Below are 20,067 nucleotides of genomic sequence, written 5' to 3'. Positions count from 1 at the left end.
TATTATGTATATAATTTCCATCTTATTGTATCTTTCCAAAAATAATATGAAGAGGGATTATTCCAGTTTTCTTCATGGTTTGAATTAAGAGAACATGTGACTATCCATCATCATTTTAGTTGGTTTTAAAGGCCGCTCCCTAAAATGCTCTAATAAGCTCTGGAAGCACGCAGCGATCGCAGAGACGGGTTCTGGGCTCCGGCAGGCGTTGTCCTTGGCACTGCTTTGGTTACAGACCCCTTACAGGAGTGGCTCACTCCGTGTGTGCTTACACGCATCGTGATGCAAAAATGCCAAGAGTGTGACTTAATAAAAACCCTTCTGATCCACGAGGAAAACGCCAAATGGTTTTGAGCTAAAGCGGAGGCTGGAGAAGAGAACTAATCTAAATGATCCTTCAAACAAATTCACACCTTGTGGCTTAAGATGATGAAATCTGCCAACTGAGAAGTGGATCTCTGTGGACGGTACTTAGGAAGGCCATTAGGTGGGATCCTCAGAGGTCCCTGTGCAGCCAGCGAGTCCTGTGTGTGACATAAAATGAGTCAAACACCCCAACACCCCAGAGTCTCTTGGCTTGCACTGAAGACCAGGATCCTCGGTCTCTGGAGAAGGGCTGCAGAGGGGTCTTGTCTCCTATGTTAATATGCAAACGGGTGTTCAGTACCTAGTTCTCGACCAAATAAATTCTTGATTGAATTTAGGATTAAAATTCTCTGATAGTAGATTTATGAGGACATGGTTTTTCAAACTGGTGGTTTTCTGTAATCTATTTTATCATTAGATCTCAAGAACCCATTTGTTTTTGCTGAATTATTCTTGTCTGTGTAAATGATTTCTAGCTGTTTTGCAGAAGGATACTGAGTGGTATTCAGACTTGTATCCAGACCACCTGGAGGGGGTTCCCACAGGTGCTGCTTCCTGACCCCTGCAATTAGAGTAGTAAGCCTGGACCAGGAATTTGCAATTCTTTTTTTTTTTTTATTTGTTTATTTATTTATTTGTTTATTATTTATTTGTTTATTTGAGAGAGAGGGAGGGTGCATGTACACACACACACCTGAGCGTGAGCACTGGGGGCAGGTAGGGCAGAGGGAGAGGATGTTGGAGCAGACTCCACACTGAGTGCAGAGCCCAGCGTGGGGCTCCATGCAGAGCTCGGTCCCACAACCCATGAAGCCATGACCTGAGCTAAAACCAAGAGTGGGACGCCCAGCCCACTGGGTCTGAACCACCCAGGTCCTCCTAGAATGTGCAATTCTAACAAATCCCCAGATGACACCAAGACTGGGAGTAATGTCCACCGGAGAGTCACCGGTCGGGACCTCTCGTGCTTCTTGCTGCCACCGTACTTGGCCTTCAGTACACCTCTTGGGTCTTGTTCTTTTTGTATTAGCCTCTGTGTGTGAGCGAATGAAATGCAAGGTGCAGCTTCACTGTCCATCCCCCACTCTCGTGGGGACTTGGCCCCTCAGCTGTGTGCACAGATGTTTTATATGCATTGAGAAAAGGACTGGAAGCTGTACTTTAAAATACGGCTGTATCTGGGTGGTGGGCTTAGGAATGTTTTTCTTTTCTTACGCTTTCTTTTCCTGGGGTTTTGTTTGTTTTACGGTGACTGACTTTTAGAATCAGAAAAAATGTTTTTCAACTACTTGAGTATGGAAATAACTGTGATAATGTGACATTCATCACTTACCTTTGATCAGGTCTTGGCCGACTTCTCTGTTTTTGGCTTTGGGGGCAGCGTGGTCTCTGCTGCAGCGGCTCAGCCCTGTGCTCAGACTGCGCGGGCAGCCACAGACGAAACACGGATGAGTGTTGTGCCATTGTGGGGACACTCTATTTAGGGACATTGAAATTGGCCTTTCACATAATTTTCCCATGTTGTGAAATACTATTTTTCTTTAGATTTTTTTTTCAATCATTTAAACATATAGAAACCATTCTTAGTGTATGGGCCAGAAGAGCAGGCAGTGAGCTGGACTTGGCCTATGGGCTATAGTTTGCTGACCCTACAAGATGATTATTTTTCTGAAAAGTATGTTTTGAAGAAGTCATGGCTGACCCTTGTGATTATATTGGAATGAAATCTCTGTCTTATGAACTGGGGCCATAGATTGTTTTTTGCCGGTTGTCTTCACTATATTCTTTCTTTCAAGAGAAAAGTGATGTTTATTTCTCTCCAAAATAAATAATGAAGAAGTTTTTTGATGAAGGAAACACTTCAGACGTTTCAGAAAGCAGGTGACTTTTGCTGGGTTGTTTCATCTTCGGTGGTGAGAGATACCTGGCCGAGAATATTACATGGCACTGTGAGAAATGTAAGGGAAACGAGGAGAGCCGCTTCTTTGAGTCCTTTAGTTCTGACACCATTTGGTTATGGGTTTGATTCTGTAGTAGACCTGTGGGACATTTAGGCCTCAGCCATTCCAGCTCTCGAGGCTGGTGTTGAATGTTCGTGACCCTGCTGCCCGGAGCAGGACCCGGCTCGGCCCGGGACCTGTGCCCATCTCTGCAGGGACCAGCAGGGCCTCTGTTGTTCCTCCTCCAGACTCACGGGGCATGTGTTGTGATTTTAAGTAAATGAGTAAGGTTTGCTTTGTGTGTTTTTTAAACTTTAATAATTTTAGCATATATATATAGAAGACAGAAATGAAACACTAGAAATCGTATTTTAGGAATTTCTTTTAACAGTCTTCTGGACGTGCTTTCCAAAGCATGGGTGCACAGATGCCCTGCATCCAAGCCGCTGGGCTGTTGAGTGCAGACCACTGGCATCACACCTGGCACAGCAGACTTTGCTTGCAGAACCCGGGAAAATGCCTTTTTCACAGTCTCTGCACCAAGGTGTGAACCTGCTGGTCGCGGGGAAGAAGGGGGCAAGCAAAGAGGGTACGTTGGTGTGTGCACCAGTGTTCCCTGGTGGCTGAGTGCTTTCCCACAGTCACACAGGACCTTGTACACGTGCTCTGAAGAGTGTTGTTAACACCGCAGGATGCTGCACCCGTAGGAGAAAAGTCCCAGTTTCCCTCAAAACACAGCCCTTCAAGAAAGGACATACGCTGGCCTTGGGAGGTGTGTTTCTGTTCACCAGAAGGGCTGTTCGTGTGAACTCTCCATCCTTTTACCCTTAAAGCCCAGGGGTGTTGGGAAGAAAAGACAGCAGTGTCTTTCATCCTTTTACCATATTCCTCCAAGAAGCATGTTTGACGTCGCTGCTGCAAGGGATCATGGTAAATGGGCTGTGTGTGTTTTTGTTTAGGAGGAACACCTAATTTGAAATTACTGTGGCTGAACCAAGAGCCAGGGACACAAGCCCGGCGCATGGAGGCCCTGCTCGGCTGTTTCGACCTTTCATCGTCCAGAGAAGAGCTGCAGGCGGTTGAGAACCCCTTTAGGGCGCTGTGCTGCCTGCTGACCTACCTGTTCGTGCAGGTAACCCCGGCCCTCACTCCCGCCCGCCTCCCGTGATTCTGTGGGCTGCAAGGCTCTGGGCTGGCCACAGTGCGTCCCCGTGTCACTTCGTCCCTTGCTGTCATCTCACGAGAACATGGCTTCCCTATGGGTGCACGTGCCCGAGGCCCTGGCAGAGGCTGGTGATGCACACAAGGGTCGAGGCGTGGGAGGCCCTGCAGGTAGGGGAGCCTGCGCTCACTTTGCTCTTGCTTCCCAGCACTTGGGCGCAGCGTGCCTCTCCTTGCAGCTGTCACCGTGAGGGAGACTGGGCCTGTCGGCGGCCCCGTGTCATGGCGAGAAGGCAGGCAGCCCTGGCTGCCCTGAAGTCATTAATCTTATATTTATGAATTTATCCAGAGAAGCAGGCTCCCTGCAGGGGGGCCTGATGTAGGACTCGATCCCAGGACCCCGGGGTCAGGCCCTGAGCCAGAGGCAGATGCTCAACCCCTGAGCCACCCGGGCGTCCCTGGCTGTATTATTTTGAAATGATTTTGTCTCACAATTTGTCACAACTACAATGAAAACAAAGTCCTTTGCAATCACGGCTTTCTTTATCCCCTTAGACCTCTTGTCCTCGATGCTGTTGAGCTGTCTTGGCTTCTACTCTGGCCTCCACACATGCTTGACCTGGGTCTCCTCTGACACAAACATCACATTTTCATTCGCCTGGATTAGAGAGACTTATGTGACTGTTTCTCAGACCCAAATTTACTTTATGAATTATTGATTGTCTTTAAGAATCTCACTCTCGGGGGATCCCTGGGTGGCTTAGCGGTTAAGCTCCTGTCTTCAGCCCAGGGTGTGATCCTGGAGTCCTGGGATCAAGTCCCACATCGGGCTCCCTGCATGGAGCCTGCTTCTCCCTCTGCCATGTGTCTCTCATGAATAAATAAATAAAATCCTAAAAAAAAAAAAAAGAATCTCACTCTTGTTCCGGAGTCCACTTCAAGGGAGCTCAATACTGATTTTCCTTTTTCTTTCCTAAATTGTTGTTTTCTTTTGGCTCTGCCAGTGTGGCTCTCGCTAGTTGTGGATTTTGCTTTCTGTGACAATGTGGTATGGTTCAACAACTCCGAGATTTCACTGCTTCATTATTGGTGTCACATGCACCAATGTAAACTTTAGTTTTTGCTTTACTGTTTTGAGGAGGTTTTGGTACCAGACTTAGCAATATAAATGAGTAGAGGGTGGATTTTTAAGTGTAAAACCGCTTTTCAAAAAATCTTATTTGCTAAATAATGCAAGCACATATGAATTAATGTTTTCTGTCCGGCATGTCTTAGTCCACAGCCGAAGTGGGGCTGTGGGGAGCTGAGCTCTCATCCAGAAACATAAGTGTCTTTGCTTGTTGATTCCATCTGTGTGCGTGTGGACGGTCACTCCGTGGACACACATTTGACTTCCTTTTACCCGTAAGAGACGCGGGTGGTTGAACCTGTTCACACTCGTGCAGGTGACCGTCATGGAAATCCGTGTCCAGCAGGAAAAGTCCACCGCGCATAACAGGAGCTTCACATCTCCTGTATCTCTGTGACCCTGAAGCAGAGACGCGTCAGGAGGGAAATTTCCACCTTTACCTTCTTTCTGAAAGCACTAATGATGACCTTTAAATACAGATCTCTCTAGTGTGGGTCAGCGTGAGGCAGACATACGATGTTACTTTGACTTAAAGAGCATATTTAAATTGGAACTTCTTGAAACCAAAAAATAACGAATCGCCACATCAGTGGCAGCTCTGAGATTAAGATGGAACTGTAGCATTATTCACTGGGTTAATCTCGTAGGGTTTCATAAGGCTTAAAAGATAAATTTATAAAAATATTGTCTTTCCATGGATAAGATGTTTGTGTGACATGGGATCCAGAACCCGTAGAGAAACGAAATGGTCTCATACCCTCCAAGTCAGCGACAGCACGACCGCTTTGTATTTAAACGCTTACCTGAGAGCCTCTCTGGAAGGGTGAGTACATCGTAGCAAGGGTACGTGGTCTCCATAACCTGTAGTAGAGCAAGTGCTTTAAGTGGTCATATGCATTATGTAAAATCCTAAAACGTCTGGCGTTACCAAGACTCTAGTGGTCGAGATCTGTTTACTACCTTGGTTACCTGGGAAAGCTGTGGCACACGGCGTACTTCTCTTTTCTAAGTTGGTGTTTTAAGATCAGCCTTCTTGAAAAGTTGCTCATGGGGAGAAGCAGAATTATATTCCAGCCCAGTCCCAGTGGAGAGCGATGGGGGTTTATGGAGTAAAAACCTGTGTTCTCTGCTTGGTCTTGCTCCCGTAGACTGGGAGCTTTCTTCTTGGTCCTGAGCACTACACGTCTGTGGATTTTTTGTTAGCCACAGCTGTCGTTTACACAGAGGCAACAGGTCCTGGAGGATGGAGCAGGGCAGGGTAGTGATGGGGCCAGTGCCTTCCGTGGGGCCGAGGTGAGCGACGCCCGGAGTATTGGCTTCTCCAGGAGAGGCCAGTGGGAGAGCAGGAGTCCCTAGGGAACTGTCTTTCTGGTTTATGGTGGGGTCGTTTCTATCAGGAATAAACACTAGCCTTTTTATCACGAGGAAGAATTGACATTCTCACCAGTGGGTCTGTGGTCGTCATCCTGATTTGCTCCCTTCAAGCCTTTACTTGCCGCAGAACACATTCCTGTCTGGAAAGAAGTTCTTGCATTGTTACTTTGGCGGTGGGCCCGTGAGCAGGAGCGCTGCGCTGCTTCCCTCTGGTTGAGAGTGTGGTGGCTGAGCTGGCGAGGTCACCGCCCCAGAACCTGGGGGCAGGTGGTGCCCAGGCCCTGCCCTCATTGCTGTCGATTCTTGAGACCAGAGTTCCCCATCTGTCTCCCAATCCCCACCCTCCTCGTTCTTGCTAACAGTTTGGTGGGACCCCTTGACTCCATGGAAGATTGGAGGGGTTCGTATGTAGGGTCCTGTTTCCATTAAACTGGGATCTGAGTATGCAGGCGTTGCCAGGGCTGGCGGGGTGGTTGATCCCGGCCTTGGTCACCCCAGCTCACGCTGCAAACCGCTACGTCGCCAGCTCTGGGACCTGGTGGCTGGAACCATCCCCTGTGTTGCTCTAAGACTCCGGCTTGGCGGTGGCTCGTGGCCCCTCCGAGGCGTTGCAGAGCTTCCGCCTTGCTGCGGAGTGACCAGGGCCCTGTGCAGTGTGGTCCCGGGCGTTGTGCACCGTGGGCTGTGCGTGAAGAGTCCTGCCGACCCCGGCGTCTGCCCGCTGCGGGGCCTCGTGCAGAGTGTCCGTTCTCCCCGGAGCTAACACTGCCTCTCCTTCTCTCTCCCTCTCAGGTGGACACTCTTTGCCTGGAGGATCTGCATGCTTTCATTGCTCAGGCCTTGTGCCTCCAAGGAAAGTCCACGGTGCAGCTCGTCGACCTACAGGTACGGGCCTGATTGTCCGTTCTGGAGACCCCCTGCCTGACCAGAGGGTCCGCGCTCTTGCCCGCCTTTTCTTCTGTTGTGTTTTCTAAAGTTTTGGTTGGTGTTCCACAGACGAGATCAAAAGGCGTATTTAATCACGCTGCTTTTATGATGCCGAGTCCTGCGGGGTTAGTGACGTTCAAGCAGAGCTGTGAGCAGACGGCGTCCCGCGTCCTTGGAGGTGCCCTCTAGACCTCGGTCACACTGGGTCACGTGCTCACAAGAGCCACCTCATTCCAGCGCTGAGAAACGTGTCGTTGTTAATCCCGTGTCAGTATTGTGGCAACACGAAGGCCGTCGTTGGTTTGATCCCTTAGTATCTTGCTGACGGTAGGAAACTAGGACGCCTTTCTCTGGTGTTAGTGTCTGGCCCGTACGCGCCCTGTCCTGTCTGCCGTCTGTAGGCCCGGTCCCCCAGACTCCGGTCACCGCGCCCGCCTGTGTCCCCTCCCGGCGCTGCTGTGGAGTGTTGCGTAGTGCAGGTCACGCACCTGTGCTGCTTTTATTCCCGTGTTGCCCCTCGGGGTGGTGGGGGGTGAGGCGGTATTCCTTTCATTTCCCAACCTGGCCTTTGGCGGCCAACCCAGCTGCTCTTCTGCGGCCACACCCTGTGAGATCCAGCGGCTGTTTCTTAGGGGAAAACCCAAGGTCAGGTCAGTCGTTGGTGGAAACTTAAGACTTTGCTTTATAAATGCCATTGGGTAACGATAAGGAGTTTTATCCACAGATTCTAGTTAATTGAATTAGTTTTCACTTGTCTTTCCAGGGGAAAAAAACTATTACATTTCATTTACAAATAACTTCTGACTTAATGTCCCAACTCCTGCTTGCCGGGTTTACCCCATAAACTGCTCCTCCCAGCTGTCCAACTAAAGGGACGGTGCCAGGTTTTGTGTGTTAGCAGTTTTGTTACATTGTATTCAAGAAAGTTATTTTTAAAAGTGGATATTTTTTCCTCCTTTTGGCCAGGCACAATTTTAACAAGTGAATTTTGGGTTATTAGAAGTTTAATGAATTCTTTGTCTCTGAGCTGTAATTGACCCATTATGTGCCGCGGTGTTTGTGTACATTGTGCAGTGATCACGCAGCAAGTCCGTTTAGTATACGTCAGCACGGAGTTACAGAATTTTTTTCTTGTGATGAGAACTTTTTATATTTATGCTCTCAGCAACGTTCAGATACGCAGCACAGTATTGCTAACCGTGGTCCGCACGCTGGACGTGATGCCCGCCGCTTACTAGTGCCGTCACTGGACGTCCCTTCTGACCTTCACCCACTTTAGCCGTCCCTGCCCCCAGTGACCACCGTTCTCTGTGTAGAAGATTGCACAGAGACGTGAAATCACAGTATTTGTCTTTCTCGGACTTATTTTACTTAGCATAATGTCCTCAAGGTCCATTCACGTTCCCACTAATGGCAAGATTTCCCTTTTTATTTTTTTTTTTTAAGATTTCAATTTTTTTATAGCTGAATAATGCCGCGTCGGGAATATACGCCACACCGCCTTAGTGCACTCACCAGGTGACCGACATCGGGTTGTCTGCATAGCCTGTCGTCTGCTGTGAGTGATGCTGCAGTGAGCGTGGGCTGCACGGCCTCCTCACGACAGTGACTTATCCCGGGAAGTTGCGTGCTGGAATGTGGGGAAGTTCCATGTTGGGTTTTTGAGGAGCCTCCACGCTGTTCCCCAGGGAGGCTGCACCAGCCTGCATTGCCACCAGCAGCGCACGTGGGTTCCCCTTTCTCCGTGTCCTCGCCGGCACTTACCTTTTGTCTTTTTAGCGATGGCCCTTCGTAATAAGTGTGGGAGGTAACTGGCCACGTATGCATAGGCTGACTTTTGACCTCTCTACTCCGTTCCGTTGATTTGTGTTTGTTGTTATGCCAGTACCTACTGCTTTGGTGGCCGTAGCCCTGTAATACGGCGTGGAATCGGGGATGTGACACCTCCAGCTCTGTGATCGTAGCGCACCTGCTCGTGGGGTGTTTTGTTGGATAGTATGGACATTTTATCAGTACTTGTTCTTCCAGCCCATGGGCACGACTGTCTTTCCATTTGCTCACGTCATCTTCATGTTCTTTGATCAGTGGTTTATAGTTTTCAGAGAGCAGGTTTTCACCTCCCTGGTTGTATTTATTCCCGGGGATCTTCTTCTTTTTGATGCGGTTGTAAATGGGACTATTCTCCTAATTTCTCTTTCTGATAGCTCCTTATTACTGCATAGAAATGGCACAGATTTCGTGTATTGACGTCGTATCCTGCAGCTTTATTGAATACATTGATTAGTTCTAACCATCTTTTGGTGGCGTCTTAAGGATTTCCTATGTATAGTATCTTGTTATTTGAAGATAGTGAGTTTTACTCGTTCCTTTCCATGTGGACGCTTGTGTTGCTTCCCCTGGGCTGGTTGCTGTGGCTGGGACTTGCAGTCCTGTGTTGAAGAAAGGCGGCGAGAGTGGACATCCTCGTCTTGTTTCCAGCTCTCAGCTTTTCACCACTGGGGATGATGTTAGCTGATGGCTGTCCCTCCTTTTGGCAAAACACAATTTTAAAAAGTGAACTTTCAGTTATTAGTAGGTTAATACAATTCTTAACACTAGATTGTAGCCCCAGCTGCGTGGCCTTCCTCCCAGACGGCTGTCCTGCTGCCACTGGCCTGCTGCTCTCATCTCCCCTCCTGGTAGAATTAAACAGGCAGCCAAGTAGGCAGAAGGGAAGGGGACTTGGAGGTCGTGCCATCTGCCTGGTGCGTGTGGGCGGTAGGACGAACTGGAGTCGATGCTGATTCTGGCTCCTTCCCTGCTAATTGCATGACCTTGAACAAGTTCTTAGGAACAAACGGCAGAGCCTGACTTCCCCCTTGTAAATACCGCGTGGGTGCTCTCAGTTGGACTCGTGTGCGTGGTCCCACCGCTGCCTTGTTCTTGGGCAGAGCCGAGGTGGAGTCGGCTCTCGACACCCACCAGGGGTCTTTTCTGGGCGGGGGCACCTGCAGGAGAGTGCCCGCTGCGTGGGGTCCTCTCCCCCAGGCCCTGCGCTTGCCAGGCTGGCCGGAACCTTCCCCGTTGTTTGAGCTTCTCCAGCAGAAGCGAGATCTGCGGCAGCTGTGACTGACTTGGGTTCCCTGGAGGGACTGTAACTGGGCAGCTCCAGGGACCCCCAGAGGGCCCCTGCGGCGAGTGTCCCAGGAGGAAGGGTGGGTCAGGTTTGTTTTACCAGCGGTGAGCCTGGAAACATGGATTTCAGAGGCCTCGTGGCCGCCCTGGGATTGGGTTGGTTGTGGAGCTGCCATGAGGTGGCGGGCATGGCCCTCCGGGTCTCACTCCGCTCCCACTGCCCAGGGGCAGTCGTCAGGGGCTTAGCTGTGCCTTTGGTACCCCACCCTTGTCTTCACCACAAGCTGTGGACCTACACGGCTGCAGGGCCTGGTGCCCCTGCCCACTGGTGCTCATGGGAATCTTCAAATGCCCTGTTAGGTTCGCACCCAGCGTTATTTTTCTTGTCCCAGCAGGTCAAATAGAGCTTTAAAATGGTGTACAGAGTGACATTCATTAATAATCCGCGTGATGGGATTTTCCGCGTGGAGACAGCAGCTGGCATTACGTGCACACACGCGTTCATTCAGACATGAGGCTGCTCTCGGGGTGAGGAGTACGGGAACTGAACCTGCGGCAGTCATGGGAGAGAAGAAGGGAAGAAGGGAAGTGGTATCACCTGTAATTAGGAAGGTGCAGGGGCGCTTGCTGTGCCCACGCACAGAGGGCAGGCCCGCCGGGACCTGCCGTGACCGTCCCCTGCCGGTGCTCGGGGACCCGGCGTGTGCACCGTACTGTACACACTTGGCTCGTGCAGCCCTGTGGGCACCCGGGGTTAGGGATGTGGACAGGACGAGGTTGGGGTGTCTGCAGAGTGAGGAGGGACACTCTGCTAGGCAGTAGGCAGTCTCGCCGAGCAAGCGACCTGGGAAGCCCCTCGCTCAGCAGCTTGGGGTGGGTTCTTGGGGTCTCAGCAGAGGGTGCTGTGTTGTCAGTGTCTCTTCCAGTGCCACAGGGAGGACTTCTCGAGATCTGCTATGGGCGCACCTGCTGTGCTGGTGTCGGCGCGCCGTGCCCCTCGTCCCAGCGCCAGCGGCACCGTGCACACACAGGGCACGGCTGGGTCCTTGTGGACACGGCGTCTCAGATGGGTGAACTGCATGTGTGCTCTGGGCCACGGCGCCCATGCCGGCAGCAGCTCCTGGGTGACATATCCCCCGGGGGCCTCGGGCAGGACCTGACTTTAGGACGACCTCGCTTGTTCTGGACACTCAGCCCCCTGGGCACCTGCACTAAGCGCAATGTTCTCCTGATGTCCTGTCGTTGCTGCTCCTCACCACGCTCTGCGTCCCTCCCCTGCTGGGGCCTCGGTGGTGTCAGCTGGAACAGCCACCCTTCACCTCCAGGACTTATCTAGTGCTTCTGCAACTTTCCTTTGAGGAGGAAGGTCACTGCACGGCATTTCTTGAGGACTGAGAGCACGCCGCTGGTCTCTGTGCTGGGCCCAGAACACACTCAGGCATGAGGACGGCACTATACCTTGCAAAGTAGGCTGTTGGTTTTTTTAGAAAAATTATAAATATTTTACAGTAATTTTTTTAAAGATAGTATTTATTCATGAGAGACACAGAGAGGCAGAGACATGGGCAGAGGGAGAAGCAGGTTCCCTGCGGGGAGCCCGATGCGGGACTCGATCCCGGGACCCCGGGGTCACGCCCTGGGCTGAAGGCAGATGCTCAGCCACTGAGCCCCCTGGGCGTCCCTGCAGTAATTTTTATACCATTCTTTAGAGAGAAAGAAAAGTTCTATCTTGTTACATTGTGAGAGAGATGAAGGTGGGTGTCGTGGCTGAGGCCCCCTGATGGGGCTGGTGAGGGTACATTCTGCTCTGGAGTCCAGCCCACCTCTGCTGAAGTCTGGGTTTGGGGTTTGGGAGCTGGGGGGTCATCGATGTTGGCTTGTTCATTGTTCGTCCTCCGCGTCACCTGCTGGATGCTGTACAAGTGTCAGGTGCTCGGTACGTTTGAGGTCTGAAGACACTGTTGTCTGCTGGAGGCAGGACGAGCGGGACCTTGGAGGCGGTGCAGGCAGGCTGCGGGCTCAGGCTGTGCTCGGGGAGTTGGCCTGGGCTGGGACGCCGCTGCGTGGTCATGCTTCCTGTCATCTCCCCAAACAACCTCCTGGGTAAAAGCAACTGTAGAAATCTTCCATTAAAAGATCTTTAGTCAGGGGTCCCTGCAGGGCTCAGCGGTTGAGCGTCCACCCTCGGCCCAGGACATGACCCCAGGGTTCCAGGATCGAGTCCCACATTGGGCTCCCTGCATGGAGCCTGCTTCTCCCTCTGCCTGTGTCTCTGCCTCTCTCTCTCTCTCTCTCTCTCCGTGTCTCTCATGAATAAATAAATACAATCTTAAAAAAAATAAATTAAAAGTAAAAGCTTTAATAGATTCTACTTTTTTCCTTAAGATTGTATTTATTTATTTATTCATGAGAGACACGGAGAGAGAGAGAGGCAGAGACACAGGCAGAGGGAGAAGCAGGCTCCATGCAGGGAGCCCGATGTGGGACTCGATCCTGGAACCCTGGGGTCATGTCCTGGGCCGAGGCGGTGCTAAGCCACTTGGGCCGCCCAAATCTATTGAAACTTTTAAAGTTGACACAAGTACAGAAGGTGAAGACTCCCTGGACAGATTAGATACGTGGCGGCAAGCAGGTACCCTCGTGCCCACAGGACCCAGACGGGCTCCTCCGAGGGTCGGCTGACCAGGTCTTGGGGGCTGGGGGGAGGTGCCCTCCCAGCTCCAGCAGCCGGTCACGGGGAGCTGACCTGTCACCTCCTGGGCCCTGGCCCCTTGGCCCTGCGGTCACACTGCATGTCCCCCGGGCACACTTTGGAGGCTGTGAGCTCCGGGATGCAGGCACGTTTGTGGAGGAGCAGGAGAGGGCTCTCGTGACGCTGGCCGACCCCGTGCCTTTCCTGCGCTGCCGTCCCGGCCGGAAATGAGCCGTTTCTCTGGTCTGTGGAGCCCCGAGGGAAGCACAGATCCTCAGTGGCCACAGCCGTCCTTCCAGGCGTCGTTCGAGTGGGACATGTGCATCGTTCGGGACATCTCTGGCTCCCGCTGTCACGGTGCAGAAGGGCCCAGACGATCCACCTGGCTGCATGGATGCCCCACAGCTAAGCTGCCCCTGAGGGGGCGGACGCAGGAGTCCCCTGCAGAGACGCTGCTTGCTGCACAGCCTCGCGTGTCCCCCTCGCAGCGTCTGTTGGCACCGCAGGACCCTGGCAGCTGCAGCAGCCACAGGTGGGACGGCCTCAGTGTGGAGGCTCCGTGTGTGCGTCCCGGTGCCCCGCACGGTGCTGGAGCTTCAGAACTGAAGCTATTGGCAGACAGGCGCCCCACTCTGCTGTCCTTGCTGTCCCCTTGCCCCCGGCCGCGCTGCCCCGGGATGTTGAGACTGGCCTCTGGCCTCCCCTCTGCAGGTCGCTTGCACCTGGGGCAGCGGCCCAGGACGGATGCTCAGGGGTGTCACGCTGGGCCATGGCCTGGCCTTCCGTGTCCTCCGTCCCTCCCGAAGCCCCCCGACAGGCTGGCGCTGCCCAGACCTGGCCTCCCGGCCTCCTGCACACCCTGCGCCGAGGGATTCCTTTCCTGCTGGAAGGACCTGTGCTCACCTGCGATACCTGCGCGGGGCGGCTGTCTGTGTGCCCAGTGACGCCTCACCAATGTCACCAGATCTGCAGGGTCTGTCCCTTCCTTCTGCCTGAGGGTCCCTGTCCTGGTCCTGGGGTTCGTGCTGTCCTCGCACCCCTGGGCTGCAGCCCCTCGGGACTGCACACTCGGCTTCACTCCACCCGGGTCTTCTCTGTTCTCAGTTCAGCGGGTGCTCAGTGAGTTTTGTTTCCATGAATTGAAATATCTTCTCACTTATTTGGGGTGGAAGCTGAGTTTTTTATGACTTTTATGGAATCTGTGCATTGACGGTATTTGGGTGCTGATTTGCTTAGTACTTTCACCTGTCGCTGTACTTCTGTGTCTGCTACAGTGCTCGTAGGAGTGCTTTGTCTTCATGAATCAGTCTTCAAATAAAATGTATTTTTCTACAATGGAAACAAATCTTAGGATATACTTTGTGTCCTTTTTTTAAATTTTATTTATTCCTGAGAGGCAGAGACACAGGCAGAGGGAGAAGCAGGCTCCCTGCAGGGAGCCCAACTCAGGACTCGATCTCAGGACCCCGGGGTCACGCCCTGAGCTGAAAGCAGATGCTCAACCCCTGAGCCACCAGGGGCCCAACATACTTTGCATCTTAACCTTCCTTTTCCAAACCGCATTGCACAGGTTGGCAGCAGTGTGCCGGGGTGGAGGGATGGGGTCCCTGAGATGTACTTGTCCTGTTGCCTGTCCCCTGCTGCCCCCACAGGACAGGGGTGCCCCGCAGTGTGTCCCCCCGGGCCGTGGCGCGCCCGCAGCTACAGCTCATGCTGCCCGGGTGGGGGCGGTCTGTGCCTTCTCCCTCCTGACCCAGGGCCTGCCCCTCGCTCTTGCTCCGACACGTCCTGCCTGTGGCACATCTGAGCCTGAAGTTCTCCCAGGGGCAGGATGTCGGGAAGTCAGAACCCAGAACCGACTGTAGCCCCTGTTGCTGGCGTGTGCTGATGGGGGATGTCCCGGGTGAGCAGAGGTGCAGGCGGTGAAGGAGAGCAGTGGAAGTACAGCTGATCCTCCAGTGTTGCCTCCTCCTGTTTCTTGCAAACACTAGTCTGTTATGGTTCTTGTGAACCTGGTTCTTTCAGTAATTGTACAGTTGTGAGTAGATTGTATCCTCTCAGGTGGCTGCAGGTCTGACCGTGTCGCTGCAGAGGTGGATATGCCACCCTGATGTGCAATGATGTAGGAGTGGAGGCGGGGGAGCAGTTCCCTGGGGTGGGTGCCCAGGGGCTCAGTGCGGGGAGTGAGGATGTGGTGGGTCTGCAGGGGTCCCTGGGGTGGGTGCCTGTGGCTCAGTGCAGGGGGTGAGGACGTGGAGGGTCTGCAGGGGTCCCTGGGGTGGGTGCCCCGTGGCTCAGTGGGGGGTGAGGACGTGGGGGGTTGCAGGGGTCCCTGGGGTGGGTGCCCCGTGGCTCAGTGGGGGGTGAGGACGTGGGGGGTTGCAGGGGTCCCTGGGGTGGGTGCCCCGTGGCTCAATGGGGGGTGAGGACGTGGGGGGTTGCAGGGGTCCCTGGGGTGGGTGCCCCATGGCTCAGTGGGGGATGAGGACGTGGGGGGTCTGCAGGGGTCCCTGGGATGGGTGCAGGGAGCCGTGCCCTGGGGACCCTCGCAGGCCGTGCTCTTCCCGTCCTGGTTCCTCAGGCTCCGGAGTTCCCAGCAGGCTGGCCCGGCCTTCAGTCAGCTGTGCTTCTCTGTTTTGCTGTGGGGCCTTCATGTGAGACGTCAGGAGAAATAGAGAAATTGTCTTCTTGTTAGTGTGAGCGGGTGTCGGGACGGCTGCAAACAAGAAGCCGGAGCCCCAGGCCCGCTGATGCCGACTCCCCTGGGGTAGCATGTCCATGCGGCCGGGTGGCCGTTGTGTTTGTCTGCGGGGACGTCCGGCGTGGGCCTTCAGTGCTGTTTGCGGGGCGCTGCCGCAGTCAGGGCCCGTGCCCGGAGCCCCGTGTGTACGAGTCTGTGCACTGTGGCCTGGATACAGATGTGACCCAGCGTAAGGAGATGCCCGACTCAGTTCAGCACGTTCTAATCTCTGGAGCGAACGCTGTCACCTGAGGTTGGTTATTTCCCAGGAGCAGACTCTGGTTCCCCACGCGGTGCCCAGGGACGTGCGGACGCTGCCGTGTTACCATCCTTCCTCTGCCCCTGGCGTGGCACAGGGCGATGCGGCATCTAGGCTGATAGAGGAGGGCTTTGGGGGGACCGCAGTCTGTCATGTTGGGGTGGAGAAGATGCCTTCGTCCTGTTAGGCTGGAGCTCTTGGAGGGCGGGGCCCTCACGATAGCCTCGCTCGGGCAGCTCATCCACTGCCCTGACTCCCTGGGCCCAGACTAGACCATGGAGGCCTCAGGAGGTGGGTGATCTCCCCCCGACCCTCGGCTGGCACGGGGACACCCCGCTCTGGCTCTCCTGCAGTGGCTGTGGCCTAGGGCCCTCCTGCAGCGTTAGCCGTGCTGGGGCCTGCATCCCGGCTTGGACCAGCGAGCACCCCGGGCCGGGGTTGTGCTCAGGCCGGGCTGCCGTGGCCTCTGGCCCGCGTGGGGTCACAGCTCGCCCGTGTCACAGGCACACGCACGGGAGGGCAGTGATCCTGTCCTTGCCCATAAGCACCGTGTCCTGGAGTGGAGTCAAGCCGTTTCCTAATACAGAGCCCTCCACCCATCCATCTGCAGGGCAGCAGCAGCATCTAGCACATTCTCGTATTGGAACAGCAAACTCACTCACTCACTGCCAGACCGGGCCTGGGCGTGCAGGAGAGGAAGGCGGCCTTCCCGGGAGGGTGGGTCCCAGCAGGCACGGGACAGGTGAGCAGCGGCCTCCTGGGGCGGGAGGGCCTGTGCCTCCAGGCTGGAATTTGATGGATCGGAGGGGAGAGTAGGGCAGGACAGGAAGGCCTTGCGGGGAGCAAAGAAATTGGTTGGGTTCATTGTGCAGCTTAGAGACTGAAGAAGTGGCTCTGCTCACAGCTGGGGCTCCCCGGGGGTGTGGTCGGGGCTTCGGGCAGCAAAGGGACAGGAAGCCCTGGGTCCTCATGTGCGGTCTCAACAGGTAGAGGCGAGGGGCCAAGCATGGGGTGCGAGTGGACAGGACCGTGAGAAGCGTCCGGGAGGTGGGCTGGGCAGGGCCCAGGGGAGGACCCAGGCGCAAGCATGCTGTGTCCCGGTCGGGGGTCCCAGGGAGACACGAGGGCCTTGGTCGGCACACGGTCACATGTGAGGTGTGTGTGGGTCATGGGGCCTGCACGTCTGAGCATGGGGAGTGTTGGCGCTGGAGATGGATGTGGCAGACGTGCCCACGTTGGGAGGAGGACATTAGCGTCAGGCTGTCCGTGGGGGCCCCTGAGAACAGCTCCCTCAGGACGGCAGGGAGCTAGCCAGGAACACGGCCCCAGGGGCAGGGCGCCCAGGCGGGGGGCAGGCAGGAGGACAAGGATGAGGACGTGCGTGCTGGACTTGCACTGGAGCAGGTTCTGGAGAGTGGGGCCTCCTCGCGGTGGGGCCTGGGGGTGGCAAGGGGGGAAGGCTGCCCCTGGGCTGAGGGCCGGCCGGGTGCAGGCACGGGTGCTCAGACACCTGAGGGGGGGACAAGGATGTGTCCCCCTGAAGTATGGCCCACGGGGTGCGCATCTCTCAGGGCTCATGTGGCCTTCCCTGACCCTGCACGCCCCCAAGGGCTGCGGAGAAGCCCCAAGAATGGAGCCCCGCAAAGTGGGGGTCCAAAGGGAAGTGATTGAGAAATGAAATGATCAGCACCCCCAGCCCTTCAGGACTGTGACTTTATTTCTGATTTAATGTGTTTTTCTTGGTTTAGAATTTATTTTTAGTGCCTGATAATGAAAATGTAGTAGAGGTTCCAAAAATGCCCACGTCTGTCGGAATTATACTCAGCACGCTTTGCAAGCCTTCCGGCAAAGCCGGCGTTAACATAAGGACTCGTGGCCCATCTATTTAAAGTGCTCACCTGGCGCCGTGTGTTTATTTTCGTCATGCCCAGAATTGCTGTTGTGCATGGGATAACAGGAAAAAAATACATCTTTATTTTCACCAACTTCTAACTGAAATTCCTCATTTCCTTTAAGACAGAGTCAACAAATCACAGTAATAATAGCAGCAGCTGCATCGGTGTCACCCGTAGGAATCTTGGAGGATCCCATGTCTCACTATAGTTGTAGAGACCAGTGTGTGTCCTTTGCTGTCATCCTTGTGCCCAGATTAGTCACTATACCCGCTGCTCTCTCTTATTACCTAGAGATACACAGAGGGGCGCCGGGGGGCTCCTTGGTGAAGCATCTGCCTTCAGCTCAGGTCGTGATCCCAGCCAGGGTCCTGGGATCGAGTTCCACGAGGGGCTCCCTGCTCCGCCAGGGAGTCTGCTTCTCCCTCTCCCTCTGCCCCCACTGCTTGTGTGCACTCGCTCACTGTCTCCCTCCAAGTGATTGGATAAAATCTTAATAAATAAATAAAAAGATATACAAAGAAATGGGTAAATTCTTACATTGTAAATTTATGTTATTTTTAAAACTATAGTTCTTTATGATTAATTGTCTTATAAGCTTATTATTTTATTGTTTGTATCTAATGTTACTCTGGGACAGATCTGTAGGGTTTTTTTTTTCCCCAGGCTGCCGAAATTGTTCATGATAAGGAAAGTATTGAGAATCCTGGTAGAGACCAAGCGCTGGAGCTGTCTTCCAGAGTGGGAGACGGAGGTAGTCTGGATGCATTTTCCTGCTAAAGACAAATAGAAGACCTAAAAAAAAATTTTTTTTAATCTTAAAGTATCAGATGGCTGAAAGAGTCATAAAAAATTACTAAGTCAAGATTACAGAAAACAAGCCCAGGAAGATCAGCCGAGCGTTGGGAGCCACCTTTGCTCCAGACTCTGCCTGGTAAGAAAGGAGAAAACATAACTGGCCACGGTCAGGAGTAGCCCAGGTGTCACACAGGCTGTCGCGAGCAGAAGGGTTAGCGGAATGCTCCAGGCAGCCTTGCGCACAGATCGAGCAGGGGAGCCCTAGTGGACCAGAGCCCCCAGAGCACAACGGCTGCAGTCCACCCATTATCTAATAGTCTACACGGCCAGATGACCGCTCAGGGGATCCCGGTCTTAGTTTTTAAGACTCTCTCCAAAATACATCTGTAGCCCAGTTGGTTTCACTGGATCCACCTATCAGCATTCAAAGAATTTTTTAAAATTATTTTTAATTATTTTTAGCATTCAAAGAATTAATACCAGTTCTATGCACTGTCTTCCAGAAAGCATGAGAAGATGGAATAATTCCCAGCAAGGCCAGTACTACCCTGATTCCAAAACCAGATAAATGAATTTAAAAAAAAACAAAAACAAAACAAAAACATGTCAGGCCACTGTCCCTCATGAACACACAGAAATCCTTCACAAAACGTTAGCAGGTCGTACCAAGCAATGTGTAAAAGAAGTATCTACCATGAGCAAGTGGGGTGGTTTATTGCCGGGATGCATGGCTGATTCAGAGTTCAAATATCTGTGTAATTCTGTCCTCGGCTACTGAGGAAAATCACATGATCATATCAAGTACTCAGAAAAGCCATTTCACAGAATTCAAGAGCCATTTGTGATAAAACCCCAGCAGAGTAGGAAGAGGGGAGGGGACCCTTTCCAGCTCGACAGAGAATATCTACAGTTCCCTGCAGCCGACATGACGCTCGCCAGTCAGCACCGCGGGCGGCCCCCCGGGTGTGTCCGTCTCGGCGACTAAGGCCCGACGTGCCCTCGCGCCGCCCGCGGAGCATAAGCACGGAGCCCGCGCGTGTGGCCTGTGCCCTGAGGCGGGAAAGGGATAAGAGGCATCCAGATCACCTGGGACGGAACGGTCCCACTTTGCAGACGGCACGACTGCACACAGAGTCCCAAGGAATCTATCAGAACACTTGGTGAGTTCAGCAAGGTCTCAGGCTGAAGATCGGCACAGAACGGACCACGGTTGCGTCTCTGTATACTAAAGTGTAAGGGGTAACAGCGCTTAGCTTGTTCCTCACAGACGTGGACAGTGTCTGTGTGCTGAGAAGCACGAAAAGCTGGCGGAAGCAGGCAGGGGCGGCTTACGTTCCCAGCCAGGCGGACACGCCGTCCTCACGGACGTCGGCCCCGCGGAGCCTCCCTTCTCCCCGAGCTGGTGGACAGTTCCTAGCAAAATCCCAGCAAGGCTTTTGTTGTTATTGATACGACAAGATTATTCTAAGACTTCTAGGAAGAGCAAAAGAACTAAGGTGCAGCCAAAACGGTTCTGAAAAGGAATAATAACGCGGGAGGAGCATAGCTGATAACAGAGCTTGCTCCGGGACTACACCCGTCAAGACCCGGAGTGGCCGCGCGTCGGAGACCCAAGCGGGCCACACAGGCCCTGCCGCCTGCCCGGCGTTGGCGAAGCACAGACATCTTGTGAACA

The 20,067-nt window shown here is 53.6% G+C and overlaps 1 protein-coding gene across 4 annotated transcripts in view; it reads left to right on the top strand.

Annotated features, from left to right (window-relative positions):
- FAM120B (family with sequence similarity 120B) overlaps positions 1 to 20,067 on the top strand; it is a 90,557-nt gene that overhangs the window by 36,191 nt on the left and 34,299 nt on the right. For 3 of the 4 annotated variants that reach the window (XM_041746402.1, XM_041746408.1, XM_041746393.1), the window contains 2 exons: positions 3,266 to 3,438; positions 6,763 to 6,855. In XM_041746402.1, the coding sequence (XP_041602336.1) occupies positions 3,266 to 3,438; positions 6,763 to 6,855 (266 nt within the window). The other variant, XM_041746417.1, reaches the window with a different exon arrangement.

Source organism: Vulpes lagopus, chromosome 1 (assembly GCF_018345385.1).
Source record: "Vulpes lagopus strain Blue_001 chromosome 1, ASM1834538v1, whole genome shotgun sequence".
Classification (NCBI taxonomy): Eukaryota; Metazoa; Chordata; class Mammalia; order Carnivora; family Canidae; genus Vulpes; species Vulpes lagopus.
This window is presented reverse-complemented; position numbering and strand designations above follow the sequence as displayed.